We start from the raw sequence: 16,613 nt of genomic DNA, 5'->3' as shown, positions 1-16,613 counted from the left end.
CATACTTTGGTCTGTTATGATATGTAGTTAACTGATGAGGATACAGGCTGTGTAGTACAGCAGATAGAGATGAGGGTCCTTTGCGGTTTTCAAGAGAAGCTGACCAATAATTTCGGAGGCTTTTGATGACAAACGGTACTTCTGTATCAGGTTGTGCAGTTCTTCCTGTCTGCAGCGAGCAAAATAGTAATATAGTAGCTATTTCATCAGAGAGAGCATGAGAGATTTTAATTTGGTTTAAATCTGGTTCTGGTATCGGAGGGCGGCTGTGGGCGGTACAGATTTTCTGTAATTCTTAGCGACGATGATGTTAGATGATCTAAACACAGTTTAATATATGTTGGTATTTCTACCCACAGAAACACTATTCATATGGCGATTTTATGCCAGCTCTCAGACCCCTAAAAAAAACTTGAGATGCTGTATTCTTTTCCTTCAGCATTTCTAACTGTGGCATAAAAATGCCTGAGGACTTTATTCAATTGAACGCACTGCACAGTTTTAAAGTCCAGGCTAATATTTTTTTGTTTCAACCAGTTATAAAAAACATGTATTATTATGAAGGCGTAGTGATATTAATAGATCAGTTAAGTGAGTTGGTCTATGATGTCACAGCTGTGCAGTAAAACAATACTTACTGCACAGTCATGTGAGTTTGTTCAGCCAATCACATAATTAATCCAAGCCATTTTATAACAGCAATTATCCACCTACAACACTGTGTGCTACTCAATCAGTCTTTACAGCTCCCAGCTGCCTCTCACTCATGCTGTGTAACACACAGCCAGCCGCTACCACATTTACTTCAAGCACATATTCTTTTGGCTCAAACTGCTGGCTACACTCCTGAGGACTCTGAGGGAATAATTCCATAAAGTGGCATAAATTAATGTGACTAATTAACATGCTGTTAATTAGTTGTAAATTGCATGTTTGGATACACATTACTTGAGAGGCATATGTTCTGTTCAGTGTTTACTGAAACAAGTGGCTGCTAATCCCATCTCTCGAGTGTTCCTTTCACTGCCGAGCCAATCGGCACAATCCTTCATTAAAAAATAAGAAAATGAAAGGAAAACCTGCAAAAGCTTCTCCAGTGAAAAAATGAAGCACTGTGCGGCACATAAAGTATTGTTTCAGACTGGGCAACTAGCCTAGCTTTCTGGCTTTTTTTTCAGTTTTGTCAGAAAGCAATTGTTCAACCTTGCAAAAACAAACAAACAAAAAAAAAAAACACAAATATTCCTGTAGTCAATGATTACCATAGAAAGGAGTACAAACTTAGGAAATAATCAATTTGTCAATACATGCATGTACTTCAATATTCATATGCATTACGCATTAAAAAAGCAGCTTCAGTCTTTTTCTGTGGGGAAAAGAAAGTGCACAAAGAGAACATGTCATGCATATTCATAAACCTGTTCCCGCCCCTCTCAACCTGTGCAGGTAGGATGCTGTCAAAGATGACGGACAGATGAACCAATCAAAGCACTGTTGTTTTTTATAAGAGTTGGACCTGATTCATAACCACATGCATTGCAATGTTGCTGATGAAAGGTTAAACTCATCTTTTCATTCACTAAAGTATTGCATTTTTGGTGTTTTCATAGCACTGCTATGTTTGACTAGAAACAGGGATTGATCAATGTACTCAAAATGCTTTTATCAGTCCATTATTTAAACCACTGTGGTGCTGCCACTGTAAACAGATATTGTTTTTAGTGAAAGGAAGTTCACTGTACTACCAGTTTCAAAGGCAGCAGGGGTGAAAATGACTCCAGGGCATTGTGCATGTTTATCTGATTTGTTTCTAACCCACTGGAGATCTTCATTTACATCTCTAAACAAGGCTGTATTGTGCATTGTACTCTGAATCCTGCGGAACACAGCTTTCATGGTTACCTCGCAGGGGAAGCATGTCCCCAGTGACAGGGATCTGTAATGGGGGTGGCAGAACTGCCCTAATATCTGTGGGGTGGGGCCAATAAATAACCCTTGTGAAAAACACCAGCACAATATAGAGCTGTTTTTTTTTTTTTTTTTTTTAATAGATCCACCGTGGTTTAGGTCATTAAAAATATTTTTAAAAAATGCAGTATTCCAGATTTGCAAGCCTCTTGGGAAGCATGCATGAACAGTACAAATATTACCAGCTGTCATCTTCAGCCTACGCTGTAGCTGGCTCTTCGTTCTCTCGGTAGTAGCCCAAGGAAACCCTCGTAATTAAAGGAGATGCTGGGAGTCTGCTGGGAATGTACATCGTTTTTAAGTAGCAGCTATACATCAGCGCTTCCAGATTGAATAAACTCATTTGATCACTCACAGTTTGATTTGAGATTGAGGAATTTTGTATCATTTTTATTTATTTATTTCAGAATTTCTGCTAATGATTAGCATCAAGTAGTGTTAATTCCAAGCTCTTAAAAAAAAAAAAAAATGATGTTTTAATTGACTTGATTTCTATAGAATCAGCAGAAAAATATGTTTTTTGACTGATATAATAGTACTGCCATTATCGACTTGGTGTTAAGGCTGAAGCCTGATTAACTCTGTGAGCATGGGTCAGAACTCCAGATCAAACACTGAAGTGTTTATCAGAAATACAATCCTCCAGAAATGTAAGAAACTAATCATGTAGTTAGAAGTTCTGAATGAGCAATACCACGTGAACCTCAAACTCATTCTCTGTTCTCTTTCTTTCGTGCCCTGCAGCTATCGGAAGGACTCTCATCCCTCGATATTTCAGCACTGTCTTTGAAGGAGGTGTCACAGACCTGTATTACATTCTCAAGCATTCCAAGGAATCCTTCCAGAACTCCTCGATCACAGTGGACTGTGATCAGTGCACCATGGTCACCCAGCATGGAAAACCGATGTTTACAAAGGTAAAGGGTACTTTTCATCCTGCTGCTCCCCGGGCAGGTCATTAAACAGTGTAATGTGGCATTGTTGAGTGTGGCATTACTGTTCAATAACTGTTTTTACCCAGCCATTTTATAATTTGTACTGTAACCTTTTTTTTTTTTTTTTCCATTTTCAATTACTGCCTCCTACCAACTGTCTGTTGACAGTAGCCCAGACACAAAGAGTAATTTTGGTGACCAGCTATTCCTTGTCAGTAGAATACCCTGCCACATCTAATTCAACATTTTCAAAGGAAAATACTTGGGCTATGCTTTAGTTTAAGGATGCAATAACTACATGCACCTATACAAATGTTATTAACAATGTTTATAATAACAATATACATTTCATTAAATGCTACTAGAGGAAAACTCAATTTCATTACAAAAGTAGTAAAAGGTTTCTCATAATGCCTTAGTTACATGTGTTACAACACTGTATTTCTGTATCTTGTAAATAATAATATTCCATTGTTAAAGACGTTTATTTTTTAAAAAACATGTTTTCCTTACCTGTAAAAATTACACTGTAAATCTAGGTAATTCTTAAAACCAAGCAGTAATTTTCATAATTCGGTAACACTTTAGTTTAGAGATCCATTAGAAGTGATTTATAAACAATCTATAAACAATAACAACAATGTATAATAACTGTATTGCAATGCAAAGCAACCCCATACCATTGGTCAGGCAGGCCTGAAAAGACAGACAGGCAAAGACAGACAGACAGACATGAAAAGACAGACAGACAGACAGACCTGAAAAGGCAGCCAGACAGACCTGAAAAGACAGACAGACCTGAAAAGACAGCCAGACAAACTATATCCATTTTATAAGCAATTATAAACATTAGCAAAAAAACAATGCCAAAAGTGTTTAATACAGAAACAAGAGAAATGAAGTCAGGATCCTTTTCTCACATCCCAGACTGCAGGTTGAGAATTTGATTCTTCCAGTTTGTCTGAAAGCAGTAATGTTTACATTTTGCTTCTGGTCTGCAAAGACTCATTCGCACAAACCAAGTTGTCATATGACCAAAGCTGTGGTTTAAAGAGGTTGTCTTGGAAACCCAAGAAGTGCAGTAGGAAGTGTAGGGCATTGCAAGGGTTAAGAAGAATAGTGCTGTTGCCTGCATCAGTTTGAGCAGTTCCTGGTGTGAGAGTCAAGTGACATTCTTGATATAGCTCAGGTAATTGAGCCAGCATGTTTGCCATTTACAGGGTATGGAGAAGAATGATTTTCTGGATGCAGGACTGGAACTGTGCCTTGAACTCACAAGGTGCCCACAGTTACGAACCCATTTACAAGTAAATGAAAGCAGGCCTGCGTTAGGAAACGGCGTGCCACAAGCTTGTGGGGCTGGGGTGCTGCAGAGAGGGTGGTGCTGCTGCGTTGCTGTTGATGCTGCATTGAGGGCCTCAGTTCCTTTAAGCTGATGCACTCATTTATTTAGAATTGTCATCCTTGAATGTTCATGTTCAGAATTAAGAGGGGAATAGCTTCTTACTTCCTACTAACATACATTGGATCTGGCTAAATTGTAGTAGAACAGAAATAATACATACATACATACATACATACATACATACATAAATAAATATAACACGGTTGTCAGGGTCCATAATTGGAGACTGCGTTATTTGTGTTTCACCTTTATAATGAATATTGGCATTTTTGTTCCCGAAATGATTTACAATGGCCAAATTAATATTGTAGCGTACCGTGGAAAATGAAGTAAGGAGACGCACACAATTTGCAGGTACTCAAATCCACGGTTTATTGGGACGATTATTGCCAGCCTGGGCCACACCAAAAACAACAAACAGTCTTGCACTCTCACACAGCAGCTTGTCTGACTCAGCTGTCAGCTCTAGAGTTGTCAATAACGGATATGAATGAAAATTGATAAGTAGATTAATAATTATTAATACTGAGATAGTTTGGAGTCCCCACTTGGATTGTGCGAAATGTCACTCACACACTGCTGTGTGTGTTTGTACTATATAAGTACACTATGCCAGTACATTAGAACATAAGAATATAAGAAAGTTTACAAACGAGAGGAGGCCATTCAGCCTATCTTGCTTGTTTGGTTGTTAGTAGCTTATCGATCCCAGAATCTCATCAAGCAGCTTCTTGAAGGATCCCAGGGTGTCAGCTTCAACAACATTACTGGGGAGTTGGTTCCAGACCCTCACAATTCTCTGTGTAAAAAAGTGCCTCCTATTTTCTGTTCTGAATGCCCCTTTATCTGATCTCCATTTGTGACCCCTGGTCCTTGTTTCTTTTTTCAGGTCTATACCTTTTAGGATTTTGAATGTTTGAATCAGATCGCCGCGTAGTCTTCTTTGTTCAACTATTTTATAGTCATTTTATAGTAAAATAGTTATAGTAATTTGGCTGCTAACTGTGCTTTCAGTTTTCTATCAATATAAAATGTCACCAGGTTCATAATTCTTTATATAAATACCCCCCACATTATATTCCCCACTTAGAGAGTACAGAGTGACACAAGTCCCCACTTGCATAGTACAGAACGATGCCCACACACTGCTGTGTGTTTCTGCAACATAAATATATAACAGAAGCACAATAGAGCTACTGTAGGTAAGACAAGGGGATATTATAGGTGATTAGTAATGGACAATGGACACTTTGACCAATTGCATCTTTTATTGGTGTTCTTGTTTTGGTATTTTTATTAATTGATAACAATAACAATAATAATAATTATTATTATTATAATAATAGATTAAATAATCGAGCATAAATGTAAAACGCAGTCCACTTTAAATCAATATGACTACGTGAAAGATTCAGCATTAATTAGTCTATTTTATTGCTGGCATGATTGTTACTGAAACAACATGATTGATGCTGCATTGCTTAATGTGAGGATTAAAAAAAAAAAAGAAATTAAACAAATACTTCCATCATAGAATTTTACATTATTAATATTATAATTAAACTACATTTACTATGAAAAGAGTCTTGGCACATGGCAAATGACATTTAATATAAAAAGGTGTAAGGTACTGCACGCAAGCAGTAAAAAGTCCATTATAAATGCCACATGGGAGATACTGAAATTGAAGAAGGAATCTATGAAAAAGATCTAGGATTTATCTTGACTCTGAAATGTCTTAATCCAGACAATGTGGGGAAGCTATAAAAAAGGCCAAAAAAATGCTCGGATATATTGTGAAAACTGTTGAATTTAAATCAAGGGAAGTAATGTTAAAACTTTACAATGCATTAGTAAGACCTCATCTAGAATATTGTGTTCAGTTCCGGTCACCTCGCTACAAAAAGGATATTGCTGCTCTAGAAAGAGTGCAAAGAAGAGCGACCAGAATTATTCCTGGTTTAAAGGGTATATCATATGCAGACAGGTTAAAATAATTTAATCTATTCAGTCTTGAACAAAGAAGACTACGTGGCGATCTGATTCAGCATTCCAAATTCTAAAAGGTATTGACAGTGTCACAAATGGAGATTAGATAAAGGGGCATTCAGAACAGAAAATAGGAGACACTTTTTTACACAGAATTGTGGGAGTCAGGAAGGAACCAACTCCCCAGTAATGTTGTTGAAGCTGACACCCTAGGATCCTTGAAGAAGCTGCTTGATGAGATTCTTGGATCAATAAGCTACTAACAACCAAACGAGCAAGGTGGGCCGAATGGCCTCCTCTCGTTTGTAAACTTTCTTATGATCTTATGATTTTGTATGATATTATAAACACTTTTTTGTGTAACAAATAATTATGGTAGTGAATTAATTTTGTAGTGATTTTTAATTGTGTTTCTCATCTTGTTCCTGGCAGTTGTTTTTGTGGTAAAAAGAATAAGCACCATAGCCATCGAGAGATTCTGGGGGTGGGGGAGGGGGGGTGTCTGTGCTGACTGTCTGGCGCATGCGTAGTTCTGCAGGAAGAAGGCGGCAGCCTTGTAAGATACGCCTGTCAGTCATGGCGATGACACGGAGAGGTGGGGAAGAGGGTGTGTTGGCTTTTCCCTCTCTCTGAGTGGCTGCTCGGTCCATAAGCACTGCACTTGGTTATGCATTCGTGTGTAGTTATACGGGGAACTCTGGCCTCCCCAGTGTATAGTGCATAACAGCATAGGACGGAGATCCCGAGCTGAGGCTTGTGGGGGCACTGCGTAAGCAGTACCTTTATTTTGTAGTTTTATTACTGTGTTTTATTTTCCCTTTTAATTTCACCTTTTGTTTTCATTATTATTTTGAGCACCTGTGAGTGCGCCAGCTTTTAACTGTTTACCAGTATTGGTATTTCTGTGGTCCTGTTTACCGTTGCCGGTATTCAGGCCACGGACAACAGCGCCCTCTGCGGGCTAAAAGAAAAATATCACAAATAATAAAACTGGGCACCAGTGTGGTATTTTCAAATAAAACTTCTGTATCCCGTGCGTGTCAATGAATTGCCCACCACCCTTCCACAGGGTGTTAAATAAGTTATATCAAATTTGATTGGACAACGGGAAATCACAGCAAGTCCTGCTAACTAGGGAGATAGTCTTATTGAAAACCAATTATAGTAGCTAAAAGTTGCTCTCTGATTTTAAATTTAAAAAATACCTTTCTACAATTAGAGTTTATGCTGCTATGGAGATTAAAGTGAAAATGACTTTCAGGAGTTTTTAAGTCTTCATAGATGCTGTAGGCAATATTGATTAGTAGGATTGGTTAAGTACCAGTAATGGGCACAGAGGCACTCATAGACCATGAGGAAAAACAAACGTATTCTGTTGTGCCCGAGTAACACTGAAAACCTCCAAGGAGGTTGGACAATTTTATTGCTCTGTATAATGCACATCCTTAAAAAAATAAATAAATAAAAAGAATAAATCTTCATCCGGGCTGCATGTTTTGTATATAGTATATACATGTGGCGCTCAGGCTACAGTATTGTATAATAAGCTACTAACAACCAAACGAGCAAGGTGGGCCGAATGGCCTCCTCTCGTTTGTAAACTTTCTTATGATCTTATGATTTTGTATGATATTATAAACACTTTTTTGTGTAACAAATAATTATGGTAGTGAATTAATTTTGTAGTGATTTTTAATTGTGTTTCTCATCTTGTTCCTGGCAGTTGTTTTTGTGGTAAAAAGAATAAGCACCATAGCCATCGAGAGATTCTGGGGGTGGGGGAGGGGGGGTGTCTGTGCTGACTGTCTGGCGCATGCGTAGTTCTGCAGGAAGAAGGCGGCAGCCTTGTAAGATACGCCTGTCAGTCATGGCGATGACACGGAGAGGTGGGGAAGAGGGTGTGTTGGCTTTTCCCTCTCTCTGAGTGGCTGCTCGGTCCATAAGCACTGCACTTGGTTATGCATTCGTGTGTAGTTATACGGGGAACTCTGGCCTCCCCAGTGTATAGTGCATAACAGCATAGGACGGAGATCCCGAGCTGAGGCTTGTGGGGGCACTGCGTAAGCAGTACCTTTATTTTGTAGTTTTATTACTGTGTTTTATTTTCCCTTTTAATTTCACCTTTTGTTTTCATTATTATTTTGAGCACCTGTGAGTGCGCCAGCTTTTAACTGTTTACCAGTATTGGTATTTCTGTGGTCCTGTTTACCGTTGCCGGTATTCAGGCCACGGACAACAGCGCCCTCTACGGGCTAAAAGAAAAATATCACAAATAATAAAACTGGGCACCAGTGTGGTGTTTTCAAATAAAACTTCTGTATCCCGTGCGTGTCAATGAATTGCCCACCACCCTTCCACAGGGTGTTAAATAAGTTATATCTAATTTGATTGGACAACGGGAAATCACAGCAAGTCCTGCTAACTAGGGAGATAGTCTTATTGAAAACCAATTATAGTAGCTAAAAGTTGCTCTCTGATTTTAAATTAAAAAAATACCTTTCTACAATTAGAGTTTATGCTGCTATGGAGATTAAAGTGAAAATGACTTTCAGGAGTTTTTAAGTCTTCATAGATGCTGTAGGCAATATTGATTAGTAGGATTGGTTAAGTACCAGTAATGGGCACAGAGGCACTCATAGACCATGAGGAAAAACAAACGTATTCTGTTGTGCCCGAGTAACACTGAAAACCTCCAAGGAGGTTGGACAATTTTATTGCACTGTATAATGCACATCCTTAAAAAAAAAAATAAAAATAAAAAGAATAAATCTTCATCCGGGCTGCATGTTGTGTATATAGTATATACATGTGGCGCTCAGGCTACAGTATTGTATAATGTAGACTGTGCTGTTTTTACTGGGGCTGTATGCAATACCAATAATGCATGTTATACAATGTTCCACTGTATTCCGAGGGTGCTGGTAAACACATGTTAAACACAAACTGTTTTTATATTTTACACAAAATTACAAAAATTACGATATTTTGGATCGCCTAGAACCAGCTACAACTATCAAGTTTAAAATCAATAACAACTTCTCAATAAGGTGTAGACAAGTCTGTCTCACATAATTTATGAGGCAGGATACACCTTCAGTGCTCTGCACTGAGCATAAACCTTTAAATATCCCTTCACCTGCCAATTTCAGGCAGTCTAACAAGCGTGAGAGGGTTAAACAGCTCTAGCTCGGGCTGGGGTAAGTTCGGTCTCCCATACAAGCAGATGTGTATCAGTCCCTGCTGTCCAGTTAACAGCTCCCATTTAACACAACACTCCAGAGTTCACCTAGCTCTGGTTTATTATTTTAACCCCCTTCCCTCAGATGCAATTGCTCATCCCATCTCAGAGGAAAGCTCTGTCCCTGCTGTGTGCAATCATGATCTGTAAACCTGTAGCAACAGGAGGGAGATTCAGCTGCCAATCCCACTTGCTGGGCTTCTGATTCACCAGTCTAACAGTGTGTTTGACTACCTGCAGCGGGGGTCTTAATTGTTTTTTGTGCATTCAGTCGCTATGTAATGTGTACTTCAAGTGCAGGATTATTATTTGTTTTTGCATTTTGTAACCCTATCTCTTTACTCTTTACACAATTTAGTTTGGGTTCTCAGGCTGTGGAGATCCCCGGCCAGGGCTGACTTAGGTTATAGGTAAGCCGATCGCTCTAAGGCAGACTGACTGTCTGCCTGCCTGCCTGCACACATGGAAATGGTCGTACACACAGCCCCTAGTGTATGTGAATCTAGAACCTTCTCACTTAACTTTCTCTGTTGATAATTTTTTTTTGGTGCCACTGTTTGTAGTATAAATGACTTTGTGGTTTGCACTGTAGTTTTTGGCTTGATGTTTTTGGTGTGCACCGTGTCTGCAGTTGATTTAGGCCAGACAAAGTATTCTGGGACTGGCTTTGTTGCTATGCTATGCCATGTCACATGCCCAATGCTTGCATTATTAACCCTGAAAGAGAGAGGTAGGCATGTTAGCAGATAGTCAATGTCAGGTTAGATGGCTGTTTAGGATTGTAAGACTTTAGTAGTACAGTTTTTCATGTTAGATTTTAAAATGTCACATTTTTCAATTTTTGTCAGTTTTTTGCGTTAAGTATATGTAAAACAACAAAGCGGTGCATAATTCAATATGTTAACGTAACATTAATCAGCAGGTATCATTCGACTTTATGAAGCAAAATTAGTTAATTCAATAGGGTGAAGCAAAAAAAACCTTTGGCCACAGATATGCGTGTGTGTGTGTGTATATATATATATATATATATATATATATATATATATATATATATATATATATACACAGAATATAGGCACATACAGACATACAGACATACATACATACATACATACATATATATATATACAGTATGCAAATACATACATACATGCATGCATGCATTCATTCATTCATACATAAATACACTGGAAATTTTACTGAAATACAAATACCATATTCAAATACAAATACTTCGAATATAAGATTTAATTTAATTTGACACAGATCAAATTTCCCCCCCTCAACTTTATTTTATTTATTTAAACCTTTATTTTACTAGGTAAGCACAATCTCTTTTACAAGTGTGACCGAGCCAGGAAAGGCAGCAGCAACACAGTAAAACATGGTACAAAAACACAGATACAAAATAAAATACAAACCATAATAATACAATCAACAATAAGTGAAACAGTCAACAATCAAATAGTAACAAGCAGTAACACGTCTACTCAACTACTTTAAAACATGCACAACTCTCAAGTAGATAATCGTGCAGCTTGCTCTTAAATTGTAATAAAGTTATTCGGGACTGCAACTTAAGTTTAGATTGTAATTCATTCCAAGACCAAGGAGCAAAATAAGCAAATAATCTTTTAGAAGCCTCTGTACGCACTTTAGGAACCGTGAAATTCAAAAATGTGTGCGATCTAATACTGTACAAAAAGAGACTATAAAGTATTCATTTATATATGGTGGTAATTTACAAAGAATAGCCTTGAGGGAAAAAAAAATCAAAAAGATACATTTACTCATATAAGAAAACGACGGATGGAGGCAGTTTGCAGCCATTTAAGAACATAAGAAAGTTTACAAACGAGAGGAGGCCATTCATCCCATCTTACTCGTTTGGTTGTTAGTATCTTATTGATCCCAGCATCTCATCAAGCAGCTTCTTGAAGGATCCCAGGACGTCAGCTTCAACAACATTACTGGGGAGTTGGTTCCAGACCCTCACATTTCTCTGTGTAAAAAAGTGCCTCCTATTTTCTGTTCTGAATGCCCCTTTATCTAATCTTCATTTGTGACCCCTGGTCCTTGTTTCTTTTTTCAGGTCAAAAAAGTCCCCTGGGTCGACATTGTCTATACCTTTTAGGATTTTGAGTGTTTGAATCAGATCGCCGCGTAGTCTTCTTTGTTCAAGACTGAATAGATTCAATTCTTTTAGCCTGTCTTCATACGACATGCCTTTTAAACCCGGGATAATTCTGGTTGCTCTTCTTTGCACTCTTTTTAGAACAGCAATATCCTTTTTGTAACGAGGTGACCAGAACTGAACACAATATTCTAGGTGAGGTCTTACTAATGCATTGTAAAGTTTTAACATTACTTCCCTTGATTTAAATTCAACACTTCTCACAATATATCTGAGCATCTTGTTGGCCTTTTTTATAGCTTCCCCACATTGTCTAGATGAAGACATTTCTGAGTCAACATAAACTCCTAGGTCTTTTTCATAGGTCCCTTCTTCAATTTCAGTATCTCCCATATGGTATTTAAAATGCACATTTTTATTGCCTGCATGCAATACTTTACACTTTTCTCTATTAACTGTAATTTGCCATGTGTCTGCCCAGTTCTGAATGCTGTCTAGATCATTTTGAATGACCATTGCTGCTGCAACAGTGTTTGCCACTCTATTTTTGTGTGGTCTGCAAATTTAACAAGTTTGCTTACTATACCAGAATCTAAATCATTAATGTAGATTAGGAATAGCAGAGGACCTAATACTGATCCCTGTGGTACACCACTGGTTACCTTGCTCCATTTTGAGGTTTCTCCTCTAATCAGTACTTTCTGTTTACTACATGGTAACCACTCCCTAATCCATGTGCATGCATTTCCTTGAATCCCTACTGCGTTCAGTTTGAGAATTAATCTTTTATGCAGGACTTTGTCAAAAGCTTTCTGGAAATCTAAATAAACCTTGTCGTATGCTTTGCAATTATCCATTGTCAATGTTGCATCCTCAAAAAAGTCAAGCAGGTTAGTTAGACACGATCTCCCTTTCCTAAAACCATTTGCTGTCACACAGAGCATTACAGTTATGCGCTGCTTCTCATTTCCAGTTGTGATAACTCACACCTGTTTGTGTACTCGGGTAGTCACGTCTTTTGTTGGCGATTTTAATACACACGTCACTATACTGTACTTGAATGTAAGACGCTGGCCATTTTTGAGAAGAAAAAATTGGTTTAAAAAGTGTGTCTTAATTCGAAGGAATACGGCACAAATGTATTAACCATCTCAAAAGAAAATGCAACAGGAAATGTTTTGCTGGCATTTTACTGCAAACTTTTCTCATGAAAATATCCCCCTTGTTAGCAATCACAGCTGTGCATACTCTAGACATTCTGTCACACAACTTTAGCTATTTTTGTCCATTCCATCCTAATCTTCTCCCAGAGCATGTCACTCTCCTGTGAAGCTCATCCCATAACATTTCAATGGGGTTAAGGTCAGGCGACTGGGGAGGCCAGCGCATCAATTTCAAAACCTGTTGTTCTTCTTTTTGATTTAAGTAATTGAGGTTTAGTCTAGCTGTGTGTTTAAGGTCATTATCATGTTGAAAAACAAACTCTTCACCCACAAGCCACCATCCTGATGGTATTGCATGATGTTGAAGAATGGAATGATATTGTTCCTTTATAAATGTACCTTATATTTTTACTACAAAACAGCACCAAACCTTCACACTACCACCTCCATGTTTTATTGTTGGCACTACCTGACTATCTCTCGCCTGTCTTTCTTCACGTACTGTTTCCTCTTGGAGCTGAAAAGTTCAAACAGTGATTCTTCTGTCCCTAACATTCTTCTCCATTGCTCTTTTGACCAATGTTTATAGGTTAGTGGCCATTTTCGGCGTTTTTGATGGTCTCCTTGTCTAATAAATGTTTTCGAGCTACAACTCTCTCCATCATAGCAGCTTCTCGAAGGCCTCTTTACTGTTTCTTTTGATCTGGTGACTTTTGATGTGAAATTGAAATCAGCAGCAAGATCAGTACTGGTTAGGAAACAATTAGCCTTGGACTTTCACACAGTCTGTCTTTTCTTTTAGTTGTTTTATGTCACTTTTGTCTACATAGCTACCTTTTTTCTGGATCTATTGATTTGTGGTCTGCACTCCATTACGTGAAACATTGACTTTTCCTGCAATTTCTCTCACGGAATACCCTTCCTTGTGAAGAGTAAGTATGGATACACAATCATCATATTTATCTCCTTCCTTGGTAACTCAATTACCGTACACTCCTCCTCTACACTTTTTCTCGCTCACCATTTAAAAGAACGGCGATTTTCCATGTCAGGCCCAGATTTTCACATGTCGGTCCAATATTTCCACATGTCTGTTCCAGATTTCACAGGGCTCTCTTCTCTCAATTCTGAAAAGATTCTGAAAGCTGTCTGTAGTCTTCCGACTGAGAGGGGAATGTACACTTCATTACAAGGGGTAATAGTGTCATGGAAGAAACTGAGGTAAAATGCCAGTAAAACGTATCCACTTATATTGCCTTCTGAAATATATCTCTATATACCATAAAAGGCAACGGGCTCCACCCCCTGCCTTTGTTATAGTTACTCACGTGACCAGGGGGTCTTGTTGCGCAGCTATACTGAGCACTCGGCAAGCTGTTTTCTTTCCAGGTTTTCACATGACTTTTGAAGCTACTTGCTCTTTAAGATGCTACATCATCTCTAAAAAATCCAACATTCCTCTTCTTGCAGTCTCTTGATTTCAATTATTAATCAGTTTGTGGTTTTGGTACAAGCAAATAGAATGTACGAGAAACAGCTGAGCTCCAGTTTCTCATGTTGAAACTCAGACCACCAGGGATCTTAAATTGTGGTTAATATACAATCATATTAGTATTGTAGCTGTTCATTGGAAGTACAGTACATTTGAAATTAATACAAAAGTACTTTTGGCCCAATTTGGATGAACGCATCAATGGAAGGCAATGTTTTGCATCCTGCCATATCCCCCAAGTTGTGATTTTTGATGGTGGTAAAGCAGTTGTTATTTTAATGCCCTTTTTCTCAAAATGGGTGGATATGTGCTTATAAATCAGTTTGGAATAAATGATTTCACACAGGCATGAAGTATGAGCTATATAGGAGCAGCAGTGTGGAGTAGTGGTTAGGGCTGTGGACTTGACCGGAGGGTCGTGGGTTCAATCCTAGGAGGGGGACACTGCTGCTGTGCCCTTGAGCAAGGTACTTTACCTAGATTGCTCCAGTAAAAACATAATGTGTAAAAAAATAATGTATGTATGTAAAAATAATGTGATATCTTGTAACAATTCTAAATCCCCCTGGATAAGGACATCTGCTATGAAATTAATAATAATAATAATAATAATAATAATAATAATAATAATAATAATAATAATAATAATAATAATAATAATAATATAATTGAAAAAAAAAACAACATTTTTGTTCGATTTTAAAAAGTTTATCAAGCCAGGTCACCACACAAAGAGCCTTGTATGTACATGCAAGGCAACTAGCCTGCAGATGTGGTGCAGAAACGTATCAAAAGCTGTGTGTATTTTTGGTGTTGCTTAGATTGTTAATGCAGTTACATTTGAATGTCCCAATGTATGCGCATATTAAACCTGTCATGAATTAGATATATGCCAGTTTCTGAAATACAGAGCACCCTCGCTATAACAAACCTGTTGGGGTCCAAGCCTTTTGTTAGTTATATTGAGGGGTTTGTTCTAGTGAAAGGACAATCAAAATGAATGATAAACTGTTGGAGTAAGTTAATGAGATGAGATTGTCAATACAAGTAGACTTACATGTACCTGTTCGTCTCATGTATGCAGTATTCTGCCTTTGCTTTATCCTATTCGTAAAGAATTAAAACGCAGTACAAAAATGCAAACATCCCAAATTGAAGCTGAACTTTATTTCAAAATCAAGATGACACGAATCGTTTCAAAGTGCACCAAATCTTAATCCAACATACAGAATCCCAAATTAATCTTTTATTCCAAATCAACCCGACATGAAAAGTTTGACATGAAAAGTTCACCAGATCCTCAAGTTTTTTTGCTGTTGTTGTTGTTGTTGTTGTTGTTGTTGTTGTTTTCTTTAATCAGTTTTGCTTTGCCTCATACCTTCATACTTGCTGAACAAGCCAAAAAAACAGAAAGCTTTTTGACAACCTGTATTCATGACAGCCTGCATTACTGCTTTTTTCAAACGATCGATATAGTTTCGAGCTTTGTTGCAGCATAAAATGAATTTTCATTTCGGAGGCATAGTAACACAGCGAGTGCTTTTTATTAAGGCAAAATAGTTGACTTCACTGCGGAGGTGGCATCCCCGTGCATACAGACCGGGATGTTAACAGTGTGTGTTTATATGATCTTTTTTATTTTATTTTTTATTTTTTTTATTTGGGGTCCAGGGGCCAGGTTTGTTATAGTGAGGGTGTACTGTATTTTATTTATTTATTTATTTATTTATTTATTGCATTTATATAGCGCTTTACACAAAGTATCGCAAAGCACTGTAGAGTACAGAGCAGAAGAAAAGAACAAACCACAATACATTTGTATAGCATGTCACACATACAACTGACACAGTCACACCATTTAAATAACATTATAAACATAATGATACAAAAGCAGCAATTTTAAAGTTACATTAAAACCCACTACGATAAGAAAGCCATTTCATAAAAGATTGTTTTAGTAGTAGTATAGGACAGGACAAAACCCCCTTCAGACTACAGATGCATGTTTTCACCCCCAAGCCTGTTAGTGTTTGAACACGAATAACACTTTCTCAATAAAACATTTTTTTGTTCTTTCTTAAGCCGCAATCAGTGAAAGCCTTGCCACACTTTAGGGTAGGGATCCGTAAGTGGTTATAAACAATAGCAAAAAAAAAAAAAAAAAAAAAATACAGGCACTGCACATAGTGAAATAGTGAAAACTCATCAAAACTTATTGACAGGTATTTGAAATTGCAAAAAATTGTTGTGGATTTATTTATTTATTTATTTATTGTCACGCAAACA

The 16,613-nt window shown here is 37.7% G+C and overlaps 1 protein-coding gene across 9 annotated transcripts in view; it reads left to right on the top strand.

Moving 5' to 3' along the window:
* LOC117408337 (LIM domain-binding protein 2-like) overlaps nt 1–16,613 on the top strand; it is a 121,426-nt gene that overhangs the window by 73,604 nt on the left and 31,209 nt on the right. For all 9 annotated transcript variants that reach the window (XM_059005896.1, XM_034013252.3, XM_034013251.3 and 6 more), the window contains exon 3: nt 2,713–2,885. In XM_059005896.1, the coding sequence (XP_058861879.1) occupies nt 2,713–2,885 (173 nt within the window). The remainder of the gene's footprint in view (nt 1–2,712; nt 2,886–16,613) is intronic.

This window comes from Acipenser ruthenus, chromosome 2, assembly GCF_902713425.1.
Source record: "Acipenser ruthenus chromosome 2, fAciRut3.2 maternal haplotype, whole genome shotgun sequence".
NCBI lineage: Eukaryota > Metazoa > Chordata > Actinopteri > Acipenseriformes > Acipenseridae > Acipenser > Acipenser ruthenus.
This window is presented reverse-complemented; position numbering and strand designations above follow the sequence as displayed.